At 38.7% G+C, this 22,550-nt stretch overlaps 2 protein-coding genes across 10 annotated transcripts; both read right to left on the minus strand.

Annotated features, from left to right (window-relative positions):
* Positions 1–589: 589 nt before the first annotated feature.
* LOC105040199 ((6-4)DNA photolyase) lies at positions 590–8,000 on the minus strand. Of its 8 annotated transcripts, XR_012140307.1 has the most exons (15): positions 7,131–7,999; positions 6,951–7,022; positions 6,752–6,832; positions 6,389–6,559; positions 6,240–6,311; positions 5,415–5,501; positions 5,184–5,282; positions 5,021–5,104; positions 3,955–4,041; positions 3,790–3,861; positions 3,063–3,176; positions 2,874–2,961; positions 2,700–2,795; positions 1,315–1,476; positions 889–1,024 (listed from the first exon to the last, which is right to left on the minus strand). XR_012140307.1 is itself a non-coding variant. In XM_010916621.4 (14 exons), the coding sequence occupies exons 1-14, from the start codon at positions 7,425–7,427 to the stop codon at positions 843–845; spliced, it is 1,602 nt and encodes a 533-aa protein (XP_010914923.2). In that variant the 5' UTR covers positions 7,428–7,994; the 3' UTR covers positions 590–842. The 8 variants fall into 8 exon arrangements, 4 of the variants coding, with proteins under 4 accessions (XP_010914923.2, XP_073111068.1, XP_073111069.1 ...); XM_010916621.4 differs by lacking the exon at positions 1,315–1,476 and having other exon boundaries at positions 590–1,024; positions 7,131–7,994; XR_012140308.1 differs by lacking the exon at positions 2,874–2,961 and having other exon boundaries at positions 3,104–3,176; positions 7,131–8,000.
* Positions 8,001–11,060: 3,060 nt separating this feature from the next.
* On the minus strand, positions 11,061–20,966 carry LOC140856723 (uncharacterized). 2 transcript variants are annotated; one of them, XM_073254970.1, is made up of 2 exons: positions 20,640–20,966; positions 11,061–12,831 (listed from the first exon to the last, which is right to left on the minus strand). In XM_073254970.1, exons 1-2 carry the CDS (start codon positions 20,851–20,853, stop codon positions 12,818–12,820), a joined length of 228 nt encoding a protein of 75 aa, XP_073111071.1. In that variant the 5' UTR covers positions 20,854–20,966; the 3' UTR covers positions 11,061–12,817. The 2 variants fall into 2 exon arrangements, with proteins under 2 accessions (XP_073111071.1, XP_073111070.1); XM_073254969.1 differs by lacking the exon at positions 11,061–12,831 and adding an exon at positions 19,142–19,425 and having other exon boundaries at positions 20,634–20,964.
* Positions 20,967–22,550: the final 1,584 nt, after the last annotated feature.

Consider the following 22,550-nt stretch of genomic DNA (forward strand, 5'->3'; position numbering starts at 1 on the left):
ATATTGGCCAAGATATTCTATATCTCCTATTCTAGTGTTTGATCCAGCATTATTATGAAGACCTCTATCCTTCAGCTTAACACTTGAGTACAGGCAACCAAAAAAAAAAAAAAAAAACCAAAATCTAGGTATAGGGTCAGATTTTTGGTAATATCTATAGTTTAGGGATACCAAACATCACTCTTTTATGAGAAGTTACCTTTTTTTTGGCTAAGATCAAGGGAGAAGTTGGCTTAAACGAGGAGTTGATTTTAATGTCCAAGTCAGGTTTTATGCCTACTCTCTCATAATATTCAAACAGGGGGGCCAGTTCCCTTTTTTTCTAGTTCTCTCCCCCGCTTCCTTCTTCTCCATATCGTACCCAAACAGAGTCCCATATTTTTACCTTGAACAAAGCTTGTATGGAAGTGGAGTTTGATGCTATCAGGAATAAATATTTGATTCTATATTGTACAATGCAGCAGAAACATAGTGCAAATGCTGTTTATAAGATTTTGCTGATTACGATTTCTTTTCCCCCTACCTTACCTGTATGTTCGTCGATACGCGAATTTTTTAAGTTGAGAAATGAAGCTGAAGGAACAAAATGTACAAAAGCGAGTAAATAAGCTCTGATTTCTCATCAAGCAAGGCCTGGTTACGGTTAGATCAACACCTTGATCGATGTAGCATGAAAGTACATTAGATCAACGCTAACTAATAAATATCTGTCCTTAAAAAACATAAAACAGTAGCATATGGTTTGCTGCATAAAAATGCATTGCATAACAGACAGAACGTGTGGTGGAATCAACTACAGCGGCCAAGAATCGAGGCATTAGCATTGCTACCTCAGCGCTGCGTTATTTGATCCGTATTTTCCTTTGTTCCAAACATGAGGGTCGAGAAGCCTTTTGATCGTCCAGTTTTCTTCGTAAACCATTCGAAATCTCTTTGCTTGCCAAATTATCACCTAAATGGTCCAGTGCATAAGCCTCTGCCATCGCTTTCCTACATTCCTTGCTTGCAGTGTCATGAACAACCACTGAAAATACCACAATGGGGTTGATTTGTTAGAGAGAAGTCAGGCTTTATGGGTAACCTACGAATATGGTTTGACAAGTGGCAAAGCAATTCTAGGGTTGTGATCACAAGGGTATTGCCTGCAGCTAATCACAGGTTAAATGACCGGAATCTACATTGCTGCCTTTTGTTGGATGAAATCTGTGTGGTTCCAAAATTTTTGGGGGAAGAAAAATATAAACCAGGGTCTCTTTATGCATGCATACTCATGCGCTAACTTTCATCCAACTAAACCATATATGGCTGGTTTACCTGAAGCTGTGGAATGGTATTCTTGGTTCGACAAGTGGAATCTGGCAAATTTAATGTTGTGACCACAATGATGTTACCTGCAACTCGTCACAGGCTTTTACCGAAAAGCGAAGTGTGGACACAGCTGAAGTTTGATGCAATCCGAGTATCATCAAAATTTGGCTGGAAGAGAAATATAACCAGGAATTTATGTGGATGCTCCAGTTAAACCATATATAGCTAGTTTTTCTCCGCAGCATTGTATTTCTGCACCATGTCCTAATGTATTTATACTTCATACAAATGATCCATATATTCAAAATATAACACTCTTGATTTCCTTTGTTCATTCAATGTATACCATGCGCTCCTTAAATGTTTTTTACAAGTCATCCAGAGTTCGGACAACATATCCCAGGCCCATTGAGACGGATATCTACCTTTTTTTTTTCTTTTTTCTTTTTTTTTGATTGAACGGATATCTACTTTGAACCAGTGTTTTAGCATACAGAACAACACCTATTGTTCTGTATCTCAATCATCTTTTTGATAAAAAAGATGATTTCCCGGAACCTTTTGTTAAGAAAACAAAATGATGGTACAGATGGGAGGGTCCAAAAGGGAAAAAAAAAAAATAATACAACCAACTAACATAAGATGCAAAACTAGTACTGGTGAAAGTAGTATGGATATTATCCGTCCGAATCCGTTTTCATATTCGTATCAATTCGAATATGAATAGAATTTAAAGATCCGACTAATATTTATATTCGTATCCATATCCGTCAAAGAAAAATGGATATGGATATGAATAGACAATTATCTGATCCGTATCCGAATATCCAAAACAATATGTAACCCTATGCAATTCTATATAGTATTTACTAATTTTTAAGAAAAATATACAACCATATAATATGTTATTAATTTGATTTATCATCTATTTAGTAATATCTTTGATTATGTGGTTATAAAGTTTAATTATCTAAATTATATCCATAATTATATCTATATATTCAGGATCCGAATTGTATCCGTATACGTTTAAAACAAATATAGATATGAATTTTTGCATCTAACTAATATCCATATTTGTACTCGTTAGAAAAAACAAACATGGATATGGATACGTTGGTATCCGAATTCCGTCCGATTTCAGCCCTAAAAACTAGAAGGTATAACACAAGGAGGGGAAGACTGGACAGCTCAGTAGAAGGTGATCATATAAACCTAAGATATAGCCATAGAAAGAATGGTTAGAAACTCCTCCAGGACCCAAGAAAGCTGAGATTCTAGATCATATCTTGTCATCCTATTTCACATCCTGATCTAATGCAGTGGTCCCATAAGATTTTCAGAAGAAGGTGAAGAAAGCAATAAGGAGAATTCTATACATGACAACTGACCTCGTTTTGGATAATCTTTCCCGATTATGCAATTTGCTTTCTTTTGGACACTCAGTGGTGCGGTCCAAGGTTCATAAATATACTCCTTTGGCATGTCTGCAATCGAAAGGTTCATGCGATAGTTACTAAAGAATCACAAAAAACACATAGTTGTCAAAGGCTTGAGGTCAAGCACCTTCAGAACGGGCAGAAAATGCCGGATATAGTTTCCATCAGGATCATATTTCTTCCCAAAAGAGATCGGAGAGTAGATACGATTATACTGATAAGCAAGTAATGCTTTAACCAAATTAGTAAGTTCATGATGGAAAACTTGCGGTAAATACAACAGTTATGAGTTTAAGGAGACAAGCTGTAGCTAACCTGGTAAAAAAAGGATGAACAAGACAACCATAACCAATTACCATTATTTATGGCCCAATCTGAATCTATCAGTAGTCTCTCGAAGACATCACGCCCCTTTTCCCAGTGAATGAACTACATGCCAAATGATATATCTTTTAATTCAATCATCAAATAAAGAGCAGATAAGTTCATGTTATACAATATGCCAATTTCCGAGAACAAAATATTTTCCACTCTGCATAAATTCACATAAAGCATTTAAAAGTTGATGTCCTGTCCATCATTAAAATTTTCAACAAGCACACATGGTTCCAGTTCAGCCTATCAACATCAGAGTACTCAGGCTCTTAATCGATCAGAAGTTTCTCATCATGCAAACTGCCAAACTGGGCATCCGATAGCAACTCTCGGGGTTCACCTGCTTATCTTAGTATGTAAATTATGAAAAGGAATAAATATTCATGCAAGTTGTATTGTTCCCATTAACATCTGCTTGTAAGAGATATTTTCTTTTTCTGGTCAATATCAACAACCACGCCTGCTTATGCAGGGATTGAAACCATCTTACTGCCACAAGAGAAAGAACCAACTAGGGGTCGACTTGCTAAGCTATGATATAACAAAGGCTCCCAAGGCAAACAACTTCTTGAATTTGAATGCTGACCCCATAATTACACAATTATGTGATATAGTGGAATTTTATTTTGGGAAAGATATACCAGCAATTCATGATTTAGGGCCATACCAGATCACCACGAGTTAGGAAACATGCAACTGAATGACGTGCTAGATGGTGCATCCAACCCCACTTCGTAAGCTATCGAGGACATGAAAAGGCTTCAGACTGGCAGGTTGATATAAGTGCATAGATGTAAATTGGATCAAATTCTATTACGCATTAGTGAGTGACCTGGATCATAATGGCATCAATCCAAGGATATCCCGTCCGACCTTCTCTCCAAGCTACAAACAGTTCTTCATCATCCCTCCAAGGAATCTAGGCATTTAAAAAAAAGAAAAAAAGCATTTCTCGGTTATGAAAATTCAAGAACTATAAATTGAAAAAGCATTGAATAGAATCCCATGGGTAGTCATAGGCACATAAAAATAGAAAATGACTGTAGAATGTAAAAAAAAAAAAAGGGATTGTAGCAAAATGTGAATAGAACATATGGTGCTTCAACAAAACTATAAAATTGCACAGTTTTGCTTTTGATGTACTTGATGATAGATATAAGCTGGTGAGAGATAAGTATTGGGAATGATGTAAGAAAAGATCTTTTTCCCTCCACAGAACATTCATGAGTTGGGAAAGCATGGGTATGGCTCTGGAGAATAAGTTGTTCAAGGGACTACATCCCGACACTCACAAAAAGGAAAAAGGTACTACCCTAACACAATTCACAAACTATATATGATCCATCAACGGTTATCATACTTTTTTCCTGTTTTTCCCTGATAGAAGTTATTGGTAGCAGAACAAAAATATTTAAGATTAATAAAGAAACCATACATCCAAATAAGATAGATTCCAGGAAATCTAGTAAACTGGTCTGCAAGGATGAAGCTATCCATAATACATTGACAGGATGAGGAGATAATTTGGTGATTGGAAACTAGAACAAGTCCAAGGAATGCTTCAAAGCTATAGGTGTATTATAATTGTTGTATCCATATCAAAGCAAGGAATTTGAGCAGTACGCAATACCATCATGTAATCTAAGGAGAAAGAACATGCCTTCCCTGAGACAGATAAAAAGTATAGATATCCCTTCTCCCCTTAGTCAACTAGACTTAATATTTCCTCTCCTATTTTTCATGTGGATTGAAAGCAAAGATATTTTCCCACCACTCTCTCCCAACCAGGAAAACTTAAAAAAGAAAAGATTTCCTTTTCCTCCCTTATTTCACCTTCACACATTCTAAGAAAATATAGCATCCCATTCGATTGGACAGATGTGTGTGGTTCCTCTCACCTGCTTGCAGATTTTATTCCCTATCATCTGATCAAAATGAGGTGTTCCAAAGGCCACAGTATAGAAGAATTCACGCCATAATAACTATCAAGAATTCAGATGTCCAATGGTTAGTAAACTAGATTCAGTATAGATAAGAATGTTGAGTTGAAGCAAAACTGACCTGCCCAACAAGTGAAACTGGAGGAGAAGTGTGCTTTCCTACAGTCTTATAAACATTATGGAGACACTGATAGAAATACCTTGAAGAAAGACAACCAAACTGCAAAATTCCAATTCCAAAGCTATTAATTGTTATTGAATCTCTTACAATCATTCTATGAAGAACAATATCAAGGAACAAGGAAGAATGAATAAACAACAGGATTGCAAATTTGCAATATTATCAACTCACTTTCAAATATGGCGATAAGACAGTGGTTGCTGGCTTTAGAAAGGCAGATGGATCACCCTTTGGTTTCTCAAAAGTTGCTACCCACTCCTGCCATATTTGAAGGCAAAGAGAATGAAAAATGCATCTGTTTTACAGAGTTCATATAACTATATTGTACAATCTGATAAAGGAGAAGTATAATATTCATGCAATACAAAGTTTGGCAAGTAGCCACTTTGAATATATAATAGGGAACTTGGAGAAACTTATGGTGAAAAACATGAATATAATATAAACTTAAAAATAGAAAAAAGGTTGCTTAGCCACTGGTTTTACACATATTAACTTAAATATTTTTTCCTACTCTTCCTATTTCAATAGAGTTGGATATCTTCTACGTTGAAACGTATAGCTAAAAGTCATGCTTTAGGAGGCTTCTCTAAACATATAAAAACTAGAAGAAAGAAGAAAAATGATTAAACTGCAACTAGGTCGTCCCATGATCAATGAATTTGAGTTCCAATGAAACAAACCATTAAACCAAACTTTGTTCCTTCCTATCTCAATATAAATTCCTAAATTGTAAGCTCTGAATTAAGAACACTCCTTTCCCAAAATTGCACCTTTTTACCGTTTATTACAATTGTTCACAACCAACCTCTATTTAGTCCTTCTATTGATGTTCACTTATGCCGACATTAGACCATGTCCATCTAAGCTAAGGTCTTGAAAGTGGATGTCGTTGCCCTTTATGCTAGTTAAATTAACTCAGTTGCAGCATTGTAAGTGAATTAATGGGGAAAAACAGAAATTCACCAAGGTGAGACAACTTAATAGGATCCATACCTTATCTTCAAGAGCCTTCTTCAATCTCTTAAGAGCTTCTGTTTCACCTCCTCGAAATGGAGAAAATTCTTCCTACAACAATAATTCCAATAATGAACAAGCATGAGGTGAAGTACATGCTTTAACTATGCAGCAAAGAAACTACACACCTGACTTAAATCACCATAACCAAGCTCTTCAATTGCAGGAACACTTAGCAATTCATATCCCTCAACATTTCCAACAGGAGGAAGCTCAGAGTATGTCTCAGTATGTGGAGTTGGGGGTTTTCCAGCAAGCTTTACAAATGATTGATATGTCAAAGGTGGCCGTCCCCCATTCTTTTGAAATATAACACAAACAAAGAGAAATACAACAACATTAGCCATCGAATGGACTGCTAGAAATTAGCACACAAAGTTCCATATATTAAAATTAGTTCATAAATTAATTAGTATATGCAAAAAGTTAAAAAAAAAAAAAAATTGATGAGTCTGCTTGTAATAAGGGATAGTACAAGAGCTAGGGACTACCTTTTCTATAACAACTGCCGGATTGAAAAGAGTATGGCTCACAGGGGAGAACACCTCGATTCCAGATATAGAGGCAAAATCCTACAAGTAGAATTGCAGGATATCATTAACGAGAAGAAAAGCCAGGAAAAGACCAAAGCTTTCTTGCCTTTTTTTTCTTCTTTTTTTGCACCAAAAAAAATATATGTGAATAACTCACTTTGACTTGTTTATCTCGGGCAAGTGAGTATGGCTCTGTGTCGAATTCGTAGCAGAGCTTTCCAATATTCCACTAAGTAAAACATCAAGAAAACAATTTTTTTTTTTAAAAAAAAAAAAGAAGGAACACTGAATTCGAGCAAAAGAGTTCCAAGATTATGTTTTGTGAAAAGATTTTTACGTCCTTCAAGATGGTGCAGAGAACAGGGACGGGATCTCCTCGGAGGAGGAGGAGGCGAGAACCGAGGGTCCGGAGGGTGGCGTCGAGATCGGAGAGGCAGTCGAGGAGGAATCGGATGCGGTTGATGGCGGAGCGGGCGGAGCCGGGGGAGAAGGCGGAGGGGTCCGGGTCCAGGTAGCGAGGATCCAGCACGAACACCGGGAAGAGGTGCTTCGATCCCCGCCGCGCATGGTCCAGCGCCGGATTGTCGTGGATCCGAAGCCCCTTCCGAAACCAAATCAAGGCGTTCGATTCCATTTCTTTCTTTCTTGTTGGATGAGGGAGAAGGAGAAGACGGCGGTGCTGGTTTGATTTCTCACCGCTTCTTCCTTTCGTTTTTTTCCCGTTGGATGAGGGAGTAGCCTGATGACGATGGTAGGACGTGGGTATTTTGAAATCGAAACATCAGTGCAACGGTGCGAAGGGCCCAGCTGAGACCACGCGTCCCTCGCGGTCTTGGGTTACACATGCGGCCGTTGATTCTCCACATCCTCGAAGATCCTTATGCCACGACGGAAAATAGTGACCGATATTCGTTTGCTTCGCTTTGGGGCGTCTAGAAATTTAAGATGGTGGTGATATACCATCGTATAACGAAAAACATCAGCACATCAGTCATTATCTACGTGTTGAGAAATATGTCGATCCATCAGGTAAAGTACTTGATATTTCACTGCCTCCTAAACCTGAAGGGCCGCAATGCCAAAGTTAATGAACCCTTGAAAGCTATTTATTTTCCAATATGGTCAAGGGTAGAGCCAGTTCATGGATGGGTAAAAACATCTACATCCAATTATGTTCCTTTGGGTTCCCCCTTTTTTTTTTTTTTTCTGTCTTTGAGAATGACTCTTTTCTTTCTTCAAATAAGAAAAAGCCGGAGTCCTTCACCGTTTGATAACCGGCGGTTCTTTCTCTGCATGCAACGTTTGTTATGCACATAGCATGCTGCATCAACTCTATAATTAGGGATGATGGTATGAGTCAATCCATCAGATATTCGATCCGATTCAATTCAAATGAGACAAATTTTATCTGATCAGATTAGAATGTAGAATGAGAATGGGTTCTAAAAAAAAAAAATATCCAAATGAATTCGAATCAACTATGGATAATGATATGTCCTACCCCAAATCTGATCCAACATAATTCTAATCTAAATTATCCTTTCAAAATTATAATTATTTTATAATATTTATATAATGAATTACTTATCAAAACCAATCTGCCTACTCTTATCTATCCGACTTGTGTCTTTACTTGACCTGACCCGACCCAACCCAGGCATAGGACGGATATAGGTATAGGGCTTCTAATTATGGAATGGATATAGATATTGGCTGATCTGACTTATATCAAATCCATTACCATCCCTATCTACAATGTGCTTGCGGGAATATTGAAATGGACAAATGCTCTATTGGCATTGGCAATTAGGGTTTTAGAATGTTTATATGAATAGATACTTTGAAAATACTTCAAGTATGTTTGATTCATCATCAAAATTACAATCAGAATTAAAATAGATTGGAAGGGAAATCGAAATAGCCATATCTCTCAATAAGTTTGGTTTATAACTGAAATTGGAATGAAATTTAAATACTAGAAGAGAAGAGAGTAGGAATTAAATTTTGAAAGATTGAAATATTCTCATCCGCTCTGGAATCGGAATAAGAATGAAACTCCTCCAATCAAATAATTAGAATGAGAGTCACTAATTTTCACTCTTATTCTGAAATCTAACTCCTTCCAACCAGATATACGAGTCACGCCCCCGACCCGAGATTTGTGAATCGAGGGTCGCGGCAACCGCCGCATACTCATGAAGAACTCTCTCCATAAGCATGCAAGGCATCTCATCACGATATCAATGCATCGCAGCGGAATAAATTCAAATAATTATTCTTCAACTATAATTCAAGTAATTAAATCAAATGTCTTACATCTAATAAAATTTTTCGCTAAAAACAATAAAAACAATAGATCTAAGTTCAATGAAGTTGACAATGCTAAATCTCGCCTCTAAAAGCTCTGTCCCAATATTTCTTTCTACGCTCGAAATTAATTATCTGAATCTGAAAAATAGAAAGAAAAGTAATGAGCTAGACAGCCCAGTAAGTAACAAGTATCTCTACCAGATATTCAGATATTATTTAATTTTCAAGAATAATGCTGCAATTAAAACATAAAAATATGTTTCATGCTGATTTAATGCAGATCCAATATTTCCAAATATTCACATATAATATATTCATAAATCCGATTCGATTCAAAACACTCGAAACTCAACAGCCTCGACTATGACCAACGTTTAACCCCCATTGACGGGGTCCACAGAATACCAGCGCACAACCCCCACTGGCAGGGTCCAGAAATACCAGCGCACAACCCCCACTGGCAGGATCCACAAATACCAGCGCACAACCCCCACTGGCAGGGTCCACAAATACCAACGTATAATCCCCATTGGCGGGGCCCACTGAAACATAGTTAGGCTGAGAGCATAAATCCGATCTGTATCAAAACACTTAGTACCACAATATATATCATAATCTTTCACTAAACATGTGCATCAATCGATATACCATAACATTTCAAAAGCACTTTTCTTTCAAAACATAATTTCATAAATCATGCATAATTTCAGAGAATAATTATTTATTTTCAGAATAAATATGGAATATCTCGAGAAGATGATTCATTACTTACCTTTCACGGAGCACTGAATGAACAGATCGACTAACTTCTAGGAGATTCTTCCGTACCTATTACCCAAAATTATATTTTTATATTAATTTTAATTCAAAATTAAATCTAACAAATCCCAAAATCAACATCTCGCTTAAAATCAGACTCGTCTCTAAATTTGATCAGAATCATCAGATGAAGCCTTCCCCTATGCTAATCTTAGAAGGGTAACTTTAGAGAGAGAGAAATCCATCAAGAGAGAGAAACAAGCTAGAGAGAGAAAATTCTAGAGAGAGAAAGTAGAGAGAGAAAGTCCAAATCCAGAGAGAGAAAATCAGGGTTCAGTCTGAAAGAAGAGAGAGAAGAGAGAGAAACTCTCTCTCTCATCAATTTCAATTTTTCTTTTTTATTTATTTATTTATTTATTTACTTACTTACTTATTTGTTCATATATATATATATATAAATATATATATATATATTTTATTATTATTATTATTATTATTTTCTTTTCTTTTCCTTTTTTTTTCTTTTCTTTTTCTTCTTTTTCTTTTTCTTCTTTTTTTTTCTTCTTTTTCTTTCCTTTTTCTTCTTTTTCTTCTTTTCTTTTCTTTTTCTTTTCTTTTCTTTTTCTTTTTTTTTCTTCTTCTTCTCGGTTCTTCCCGCGCCGGAACAGGGGACCGGCGTCCCCTTGGCCTTGACCGGCCGTTCGGGCCACGGCCGCCGCGGCGGAGGCCGGCGGCCGACGGGAATCACTCCCCCGGTCACGGAGGAGGGTGGCCGGCGATCAATTCCGATCGCCGGCGCCGGAAAATTCAAGGAGAATAGCTCAAAAACAGGGTGTCTTTCCCGACCGAAAATCGGCGACTTTCGTCGCCGGCAGCCGCGCACAACTGCACGGGGAGGAAGGAGAAGAAAGAGGGGAGGAAGAGGAAAACTTACCTCAGCCTCTGGAGACCTCGTCGGCGGCAATCACGGCGAGAAATCAAAGGGTGACCGCGGCTTTATTTCGGGAAAATCAGAGGGAAGGAGAGGGAGAAGAGGCCGATGATCGGTCTCAAGGGGAAGGGGTCTTCTTATAGAGCACCCTAGGACTCCGAGGGGTCCTAGGAGTCCTATTTTCCATGGGTTTCGCCGGAGAAGAAGACTCCTACCGGGAGTCTTCTTCCCGGTTGCTCTGTTTTTTTTTTTTTTTTTTTTCTGTTTTGGGCTTTTGTGGACTTGATTTGGTTGGGCTATCACATTCTTCACCCCTAAAAAGAAATTTCGTCCTCAAAATTTTTCATACCTGTCACCATTGTATTGGAAGCCTGTGAATTCTGTTGAGTAAGCGCATAAACTCTTCCCTGGGTTTTAGAAATCTGTCCACCACCCTTATGTTGTCCTTCATGAGTTCTTTTGCCAGCTTGATTTTCAACATTTAGCGGGCAGCTAGCAATTTTATGATCCTTCTGTCCATATTTGAAATAAGCACCGGTATTCCAATAGCAATCCTTATCTGCATGATTTTTGCCACATCTGGAGCACGGCTCACCATCAATCTGTTGAGTCTTATTGTCTACTGCTCCCTTAGCTGATCTTTTGATGTTTTTATTATTCTGCCCTTGTGTATCATTTGATTGTGCTCTCTTTCTTTGCCTTCTTTCCCTTTCCATGCGTTCTTCATTGACTTCCCTTTCAATTATCAGTGCTTTGTTTACCACATCTGCATAAGTTGTCAATTCATATGGAACCACTTATTTTCGAATCTCAGTTCTCAGTCCCATCTCAAACTTGTGAACACGTTCTTGCTCACCATCCACTAATCTCGGAGCAAATTTTGCTAACTCTGTAAATTTTGCTTCATATTCAGTCACACTCATACCCTTTTGCTTCAAATAAATAAACTCTTGCTCTTTCTGGATCCTTATACTCCGAGGAAAATACTGATCATAGAATGCAATCCGAAATCTTTCCCAAGTAAGTATTTCGCCGTCTTGTTCATGCTTGCATTGTAGTCGCTGACACCAGTTGTATGCTTCTCCTTGTAGTAAATAAGCTGCATATCGAATCTTTTCTTCATCGAGACACTCTTGGACAGCGAAGGCCTTCTCCATCTCCATTATCCAGTTGTCAGCCTCCAAAGGTTCAGTAGTCCCCTTGAAAGCTGGAGGAGCAAGCTTTTTAAATTTTGAAATGTTGTTCCGTTGTACTGGTTGCTCTCCATGTTGTGGTGGTGGATGCTGATGTTGTTGTGTATCTCGTTGTATCTGTTGTTGTTCAAACATTTGCTGCTGCATTTGTTGTTGCGCTTGTACCATCCTGATTAGGGTCTGCATTAACTGAGCCATATCTGGTTCTTGACGTGCTCTCGAAGTACTCCCATTAGGATCTACGACTCCCTCCTCCTGAGGGGTGCCACTGGTCAGATGGGGAGTGCTACCATCCCGTGGTTGTGATGTCTCTCTTGAAATTCCTTGAGTAGTTCTTGTCATTCTACGGGGAGGCATGGTAACCTTGTGGTAGTAAAACCTTATTAGATTCATTGATCTATTTGTTAGGATGGGTTTATTATGATGTTCATACTCTAACGTCCCAATATTCCTAATGTTTACCCACCTACACTCATACTATGTCAAATTTTATGTGTCATAATTTATCCACTTATGCTCTGATACCATATTAATTGTCACGCCCCCGACCCGAGATTTGTGAATCGAGGGTCGCGGCAACCGCCGCATACTCATGAAGAACTCTCTCCATAAGCATGCAAGGCATCTCATCACGATATCAATGCATCGCAGCGGAATAAATTCAAATAATTATTCTTCAACTATAATTCAAGTAATTAAATCAAATGTCTTACATCTAATAAAATTTTTCGCTAAAAACAATAAAAACAATAGATCTAAGTTCAATGAAGTTGACAATGCTAAATCTCGCCTCTAAAAGCTCTGTCCCAATATTTCTTTCCACGCTCGAAATTAATTATCTGAATCTGAAAAATAGAAAGAAAAGTAATGAGCTAGACAGCCCAGTAAGTAACAAGTATCTCTACCAGATATTCAGATATTATTTAATTTTCAAGAATAATGCTGCAATTAAAACATAAAAATATGTTTCATGCTGATTTAATGCAGATCCAATATTTCCAAATATTCACATATAATATATTCATAAATCCGATTCGATTCAAAACACTCGAAACTCAACAGCCTCGACTATGACCAACGTTTAACCCCCATTGGCGGGGTCCACAGAATACCAGCGCACAACCCCCACTGGCAGGGTCCAGAAATACCAGCGCATAACCCCCACTGGCAGGGTCCACAAATACCAGCGCACAACCCCCACTGGCAGGGTCCACAAATACCAACGTATAATCCCCATTGGCGGGGCCCACTGAAACATAGTTAGGCTGAGAACATAAATCCGATCTGTATCAAAACACTTAGTACCACAATATATATCATAATCTTTCACTAAACATGTGCATCAATCGATATACCATAACATTTCAAAAGCACTTTTCTTTCAAAACATAATTTCATAAATCATGCATAATTTCAGAGAATAATTATTTATTTTCAGAATAAATATGGAATATCTCGAGAAGATGATTCATTACTTACCTTTCACGGAGCACTGAATGAACAGATCGACTAACTTCTAGGAGATTCTTCCGTACCTATTACCCAAAATTATATTTTTACATTAATTTTAATTCAAAATTAAATCTAACAAATCCCAAAATCAACATCTCGCTTAAAATCAGACTCGTCTCTAAACTTGATCAGAATCATCAGATGAAGCCTTCCCCTATGCTAATCTTAGAAGGGTAACTTTAGAGAGAGAGAAATCCATCAAGAGAGAGAAACAAGCTAGAGAGAGAAAATTTTAGAGAGAGAAAGTAGAGAGAGAAAGTCCAAATCCAGAGAGAGAAAATCAGGGTTCAGTCTGAAAGAAGAGAGAGAAGAGAGAGAAACTCTCTCTCTCATCAATTTCAATTTTTCTTTTTTATTTATTTACTTACTTACTTATTTGTTCATATATATATATATATATAAATATATATATATATATATTTTATTATTATTATTATTATTTTCTTTTCTTTTCTTTTCCTTTTTTTTTTCTTTTCTTTTTCTTCTTTTTCTTTTTCTTCTTTTTTTTTTCTTCTTTTTCTTTCCTTTTTCTTCTTTTTCTTCTTTTCTTTTCTTTTCTTTTCTTTTTCTTTTTTTTTCTTCTTCTTCTCGGTTCTTCCCGCGCCGGAACAGGGGACCGGCGTCCCCTTGGCCTTGACCGGCCGTTCGGGCCACGGCCGCCGCGGCGGAGGCCGGCGGCCGACGGGAATCACTCCCCCGATCACGGAGGAGGGTGGCCGGCGATCAATTTCGATCGCCGGCGCCGGAAAATTCAAGGAGAATAGCTCAAAAACAGGGTGTCTTTCTCGACCGGAAATCGACGACTTTCGTCGCCGGCAGCCGCGCACAACTGCACGGGGAGGAAGAGAAGAAAGAGGGGAGGAAGAGAAAAACTTACCTCAGCCTCTGGAGACCTCGTCGGCGGCAATCACGGCGAGAAATCAAAGGGTGACCGCGGCTTTATTTCGGGAAAATCAGAGGGAAGGAGAGGGAGAAGAGGCCGATGATCGGTCTCAAGGGGAAGGAGTCTTCTTATAGAGCACCCTAGGACTCTGAGGGGTCCTAGGAGTCCTATTTTTCATGGGTTTCGCCGGAGAAGAAGACTCCTACCTGGAGTCTTCTTCCCGGTTGCTCTGTTTTTTTTTTTTTTTTTTTTTTCTGTTTTGGGCTTTTGTGGGCTTGATTTGGTTGGGCTATCACAATACGTTTAAAGCTTTTGAATCTTTGCATGGAAGGTTCAACGAACTTGAGGAAGGATGATGGTTGGTTAAAATGGTAAACAACTAAATCTCGTCCTGTTATGCTGCATAACACTGCAGAATATTTTGATGCATGTAATGTGAATTTGGTTTCATTAGCAATAGAAGCTCTCATGGTGGCAACTCTTCCATAAAAATGTGTTGCTTTCAGACATCAAACCACAGAACCCTGGATATGCTTACCGCATTTAGTTGGCTAAAATTCACGTCTTAACAGTCTTATGATAGTCTTGAAAAAGACTGTTGCAGGGAGCTCTCAGTTCATACGTTTCATACTTTGTTTCATAAATCTACTTGGGTTCAAGATATTTTTAAAATATCTATCTCGGCATTACTAGAAAGAATTCCTTGCAATGCAGGAACTCGTCTGTGGCAGTTTAAAAATACAAAACAACATAAAACCAAACCAGTCTCTCCAAAGGAGGAGCAACCATCATGGAACGAAAAAGAACAGGTATAGGCTCTCTTCTTTTTTTTTTTTTTTTTAGCACAATCAAACTGAAGCAAGTTTGATTTAAGAAAAAGCATCGATAAATATAATAAGAAGTCTTACTTTTTTTGTTAGAATTTTACTATGATACTCCAAAATCTATTTTAATTATTTTATTATAAGCTTTTTTCTAATCATCCATTCTAAGATGGATAATACTGATCTGTTTATTAGCAACTAGCCATGTGCATGACTGATGCGATAAATAACACTCCATAAATAAAAAAAGATTAGTGGGTTCTACTCCATATCCCTTCTTCTTCCTCCTTCCAGATGAAACACCATCCCTTCCCGCTAGGGATTAGCGTGTGGTGGCGGAGAGGTGAGTGACAGCCCTGAGCAGTAGAGGAGTAGGAAGAAAGGGGGCGGGGAGATAGCTCTTGAAAGACGAGCAGCGAAGGAAGATGAGGAGAAAGGGGGCGGTAAGCCCGAGCAGCGGGGGAGAAGGAAGGGGATGGAGAAGCGATCGGTGGTGGTGGGGAGGCGAGCAACGAGCTTAATTGACGGAGAGGTAGGCAAAGGAGGAGGAGGAGGAGAGGGGGTGGCTGCGGCGACTTGTCTAAGTGATAGAAAGGTGCGCAAAGGAGCAAAAAGAAAGGGGGCGGCTACGACAGTGGTCATGAGTGGCAGAGAGGTGGGTGGCATAGAGCGACGGGGCCGAGCACCAAGGAGATAGTCAGAGGAGAAGGGGCCTGCACATGGTGGTGGGAGGCAAGTGACGAGGAGGCTCGCAGTGGGGAGGCCGATAGCGAGAAGTGGGGCAGACGACAGTGGGGAGGGGAGCAGCGGTGAGGCCGAGTATTAGAGAGGTGGGTGGAGGAGAAGGGACCGGTACGCGGTGGTGGGGAGGCCGACGGCAAAGAGGCAAGTAGTGGGGCAGATGGCTGCAGGGAGGCAAGCAGCAGGGAGGTCGGTGGCGAAGAGGCGGACAGTAAGAAGGCAGTCTACTGTAGGGAGGCAAATGATGAGGAAGGAAGAGGCGAGCAGCAAAGAGGCCGACGGCGAGGAGGTGAACAACGAGGAGAGACCGATGGTGGGGAGGTGAATGACAGAAGGTGGGCGACGGCGGGAGGCAGATATGAGAAAGGAGAAGGATAAAATAAATAAAATATTATTTTTAAAAAAATAATAAAATATAAAAAATGATGGTAGCTAATGACTTAAATATTTTTTATAATAAAATACTATTAAAGAAGCACTTTTAATAGTCATTTTATAATAAAAATAATCGATTTAGTCAATTGAAGATAAAAAGATGACTTTTGATCGACTCAGTCAATTGAAAAGATGGTCTTTGATCGATTTAGTTAATTGAAAATAAAAAGACGGTCTTTGATCAACTCAGTCAATTGAAAAGACGATTTTTGATCGGTTTAGTCAATTGAAGATAAAGTCGATCTTTGATCGACTTAATCAATTGAAAACAAAGACGGCCTTTGATCGATCGGTCAACGAGAGGAGTAATCCACAGGATCTTCGAATGCTCCTTGCTCTTCGATGAGCAGAATCGATGAAGACCTGGATGACTAAAAAATTACAAATATTGAGGTGATGTTACCCCTCACCTCATCAAAAGCTATAGACACAGCACGTCTTCGGCAAAGCTGAAGTACTCCTTTCGTCCAATTCAATTCTGACTCAGACTCGAGAGCAGAGGGCTATTATTGGGGATAATTTCATCCTGACCGAAGATGTGAAGCCTACAAGGATTGACCTTCATGGATCCTTAAATCTTAAGTCTTTTTCAAAAATTCAAACGGCCACTGACAGCAGAGCAAATAAAGAAGAATAACAAATAAAATCTTTCCAGATAAAAAAAGGATAAAGGCCATATCTCTCTAGATAAGTCAAGGTTAACCGTCTAATTTTCTTTTCTCTTACGGCTCTTCAGCCTCTGTCCATAAATAAAGGGCCAAGAGGAACCTTCCAGATATGAAATCTTCTCTCTCCCAATACGCTCACTCATTTCCTTCTGTTACTGGATTTCTGATTTGAGTATCGAAAGGTCCCCACCGAAGTTATCTCCGATTAGGGACTTTTCTTACAGATCCTGCACCACTGTCTAGCCATCGCCAACTTACGGTCATCGCTCCACCCTAGCTGATCTGACTTCGAGATAAAAAACAATGTCAACAATTATTTTTTTAAAAAAATAAAATATAAAAAAATAATAACTAATGATTTAAATATTTTTTATAATAAAATATTATTAAAAGAGCACTGTAGCAAGTGCTTGTTTTCTAAGCTATCATTAGCTTTGCATATTATCTGACATCAAATGCAGAGCACCACCAAATCCTCCATTTTGTCCAAATATTTGACTTATCCGGTGGATGGGCAAAGAAAATCAAAGAAAGAAGGAAAACAAAAGAAAAGCAAAAAGCATATTATAGTTCAGGAAATCACATATTACAATGGACAGCTATTGAAAAAATTATATTGAAATTGGAAGAATAGTATATTTCTTCTCTCCCCTAATTCCCGTGAATTCTCGAGAAGGCATATGAAAAAAAATCAAGTCAGTCAGAGTCTACTAACTCATCCTCCATGAGAAATGAGAATGGAGAGCACCTAATTGTTATCATCAATTTCATGAGATTTTTCCCCTGATGTTTTTCCATAGAAAGCGTTGGACTTTAGGGGAAATCACAGACGTAATGCCATAGCAAGAACTCCATCAGAAGAGAGATAATTATAAAAGAAGCAAACTGAATAATCATTTTGGTTCCTTGCTCCCAAAACTAGAGTCATCTTTTTCTTTTTGCAACATTTCTTGAGCAAATATAAAATAAAGAGAACTCATTGAAAATCGGGAAATTAAACATCATTTCCTCCTCATCATGATGGTTGCTTGCAATCTAATTTTGCTGACCCTGACTCCTGACCACTAAAAAGATGGAGCAAAACAACTAACTCCCCTTACATGGTTTCCAGAAAAAAATCATCCTAAACCTTCTCCTAACTTTGTGAACATTTCTACATCAATAGTTGAGACTCAGTTGATCCTTCCAATACCTCCTAGCCTATTTAATAGGAACTATATTCCATCTCTCCTTCCCTCTGAAAAAACTAATTTCATCACCAATTTTCGCAAATTATCCTCCCTGACAGGTTTCCATAAACCTTTTCCCCAAAAACCTTCGTTCATACACTCCAGGCACCTGATTTAGGTAACCGGACAGTTTTCCCGTTCATAATATCACGAAAATCCGAAGTAAGAGAAAAAGATGCTTAGCTCTAAAATAAGTTTTAATTATCTCATGCAGGAATCATGTATGTTATTTTCAAGGGGCAAACAACAAACAAGCACTTGAAATGACCCTTCAAGAACTTCTGTGACTCCATAGAGTCAGAATGTATGTTACCTCTCAAAAAGTGCAAGCATAACACTCCAGAATTGATCAAAACTTGATATTTCCTATCACGTTCTCCACCATACTACTCAAATAAAGAGTCACGGAATAAATGTTTTACAATTTAGCACAAGACGCAGTTAATTAGGCTTTCCTATTTTTTCAATCAAAAATCAAAGATTTGACATCTGCAAGCTTTAATTCTTGCACCAGTGAGGATATACAGAAGAAGCAAATAGATTGATAACAAGAGGTACCACATCCCAAGGAAAGAGAAACAAATAATGCACACACTCCATCTTGAAAAATCATCATGAAATACGTTGAGCTCCACTGGTCCACATAAATCAATCATGGGCAACTCCCAAGCCAACTGAGGTGTCCTCTATCTTATGCCAACGAGTCAAAGAATAAAAAAGGAAACTATTTTCCAATGGCTACGAGCTACCCAGTTTAATGCAATGATAACTTTTGCTGCTGCAATGTGAAAATGGCCTATACATTTCTTAATCCGAAAAACAAAATAAAGTACCAAGATATTAAAGGGAAGGCAAGCAAAATATGAGGATAATTGTTCTGCTCATCGCAATATCTCTATCAGAAAGCAACTGTAAGAGAACAAAATCTAAATTTCCAAAATTGGTTCCATACTCAGAGACATATGCAACAAAACAGGAGCTAATATTGTCGTCGTGGTTATCTGTACTTCAACTCTTTCAGTTTCCTCCCCACCACTCCAATCACTTTCACTTGGATGCATAAGTTTTACTAAGATGCATAAAATGTTCAGTCTTCACAGGTAAGCCAGTCCAGCTACCATGCCCATCAATCATCATGTTCTTGATTCTGGTAACAACCAAACCATCTTTATTTACTAGAACATTTTCTATTTAAAGAAAGAAAGAAAGAACCTAAGTTTAACTCACAAAAAAAATAAAAGAACAGAACCGAACATGTATCCTATCCATGTTTCATACTTGAGCAGACAAAACAAGAAAGGAATCATGCCTTAGGTTCTCCAAAACAGACATCAGAATTGGAGAAAATCTAAATAAGCTAAGGAACAAAAAGAGGAACAGAATGAATATAAGAGTTGTTTTAATATGATGAAGTAATTTCGACATTCCAACAGGCATGGCTAGCTCAAGGAACAACAGATCATTTAAAAGACCGATTTCAAGTTCCCTTTTTCCTTTGCCGGTTGCCATAAAACATGTTACCAATTAAGCTAGAAATGTTAATCGATCATTTGCATGATCAGCTCCTTCTGTTCAGTTAGACAAAACTACAATCATATGCTGGTTATCCATAGGTAATGCAGAATGAGAGTGAATAGTCATAAGTATCTGGAATCAGTATTAGATATGCAGACAATTTGTCTGTTTTCTCTATAAAAGATTTCATCTTTGCACAGAGAAAACGGAGAGTAATGATACCACCAACATATGAAACCTAGCAGATCAATGAAAAGCAGTAGGTAATCTCGCCCCACCCCTCAAATCAAAAAAAAAAAAAAAAAAAAAAGAAGAAGAAGACCAATAGGTAATGATCACAGAAAAGATAAATCCTATCAATCGACCTACATCACTGCCACCCAAACTCAAGAACTCAGTGAAGAAGATATGGGAAACAACAGCCTGCTTCGACAATAGGAGAACGAGAAAACATAAAAGCAACAGCAAAAAGAATATAACTTTTTTAGAAACAAGAAAAAAAACAAGGAGTAAGATAGAAACAAAAAAAGGGACAAGAAATAAAAGGAAAAAAGGGAAGCTGTCCCACCCAACTTGCACGCAAAAACAAAAGACTGAATCTTCACTGGAACTACAACAAAGAACATGAGCAAGCGATTGAAGTAATACACAAAGATTTCTTTTTTTTTTTTTTTAAGAAGAACTAATACATAAAGATGATCTTTTCTCGGCAAGAAATCAAGAAACGATCCAAGAAAATTTTACCCGCAAGTTATTCGGTGAAATGAATACTGGATTGTTGATTAGCAATCGAAGCAAGACGGTGGGCAAGAAAGAAAGCAGTGAACAGGATTTGAGTACCGGTACCGGTGGGTGGGTTGGAGAAGAACCAGAGGAGGACAGCGCAAACGACGAGGATGACGGGGATGACGTGGACGACGTTCTCGGCGAGCCTGGCCCGCAGCGCCTCCTTCTTGCCGATGTCCGACTGGGGGTCCAAAGTCGGCAGTTCATCCATCTCCACCAACGACTTCCTCGACGCCGTCGTCGACACTCGCTTGGCGCTCCACGATCTTTGCATCTTTGAGACAGATAGACGGGGGGTTATTTTGAAGCAGAGGCAAGGGAGGTGGGGGTTCCTCACGGAAAGAATTTAATCGAACACGGGAGGGATAGGAGAGAGATCCTGAGAAGTGGGTGCGAAGTTACCGGCTGCCTAAATGGTCCCAACATGGGGATCACGTTTGTGTGTTTTAGTTTAGTCAACGCCAACGTGATTTCGTCGCACTTCCTGGTAGCTTCCGCTAATTCCACCTTGGGCCTCCGGTATCCGGTCTCCATAAGTAGTAGTGCGTACCCCATCACTTTGGACCACGTCCGATGGACCACGCCCAAATCCCACGGTGATAACACGCCGCATTGCCCCTCGTATTGCACCAATTCCAGATTGCTCATTATCTACCGTGCATATGCTCCGAGATTTGCCCTGGTCCATGCAATAAGTTCTCCCAGCATTGACCCGTGTAGACCCGGCTTCCTTCGTGCTGGCTTGGACCGGAACTATATAGTCAGGGATTGTTTGGATCTGTGAAAGTTGGGACTGGGTCTATAAGGGAATCTTGGCTTGCGTCGAGGTTGCGATGGAAATCTTCTCCCATAGCGGCGCAGAGGAAGCTCGACAATTCGTAGCCAAGGTCTTCAGCCTTGGCCGGTTCAAGCACCGCAAACCTCATTAGCTTCCTTGAACTTTATGCTGTTGCGGCACCGGATTTGGGGAAGAAGCAGCCACCGTCTGGTGGTGAGACAGTATCGGACCGAAGATCTTGGCCGGGTCGAAAAAGATGATGCTATAGAGATAGGAGGTGGATGCGAGAATTTTTTTTTTTTTTTTTTTTGTGGGGTGCGGGGGAGGGGAGGGGAACCAATTTTGTCATATTTTTATTGTGTTTCTTCTGATACCAATTTAAAAAAAAAAAAATCTAAAATCAAAATCTTCTTCACAAAATCATTGGTCTCCTAACTAATAACAAAAAAGTACAATATTTTTTTTTATTTTTATAATATATTTTTCATGGATACATACTACATAATCAAGTCATACAAACCAAGCAAATTAATCATTAAATAAGTCAATACATATATTGAGAGATAATTTGTCATTCAGGTCAAAGATATGAACCGACGAGAAGGCATATGATGAAGTATATATAACCGACACCATAATAGTGTCGAAGATAAAAATATCCGATCTCGATGGTAGATATAACTCTCCCAAACTATAAGAGGACTATCTAAAGAAGGTCATTCAATACATAACTCTTGACTTTCTCGATCCTAACTTCGGACCCTGACGATCCCTAATTTCTAACGATCTTCCTAAGCAGAACACTCAACTTCGATTGATTCTGAATTTGACTTGTAACAAGACTCCACCAACTGATCCAAGCAATAGTTGGCATCTAGACAAGCCGATCTCTGACTGCGGTGACAGATAAGTTTCAGACACCATCGATACTTATTCCTGTGAGTGCGACTGGCTCTAGTCATTTTTTTTCTTTAGCACCCATCTTCATCAGACTGCGCCGAATTCCCCTCAATCGAAGTTAGTCCAATCCTGTCTATGCCCTCATTTCAAATTCAAAAGCGTCTGCGACGCTACAATTGGCTCCAAAATAAATAAGGTAGGTGTAATTGCTCGATCTCGAAGATTCCAATCAAAAATCTAACCATATAACATCTAAATCGGCCAGATAACCTGTCAAAAATAGCTTTTCAACC

This window comes from Elaeis guineensis, chromosome 3 (genome assembly GCF_000442705.2).
Source record: "Elaeis guineensis isolate ETL-2024a chromosome 3, EG11, whole genome shotgun sequence".
Classification (NCBI taxonomy): Eukaryota; Viridiplantae; Streptophyta; class Magnoliopsida; order Arecales; family Arecaceae; genus Elaeis; species Elaeis guineensis.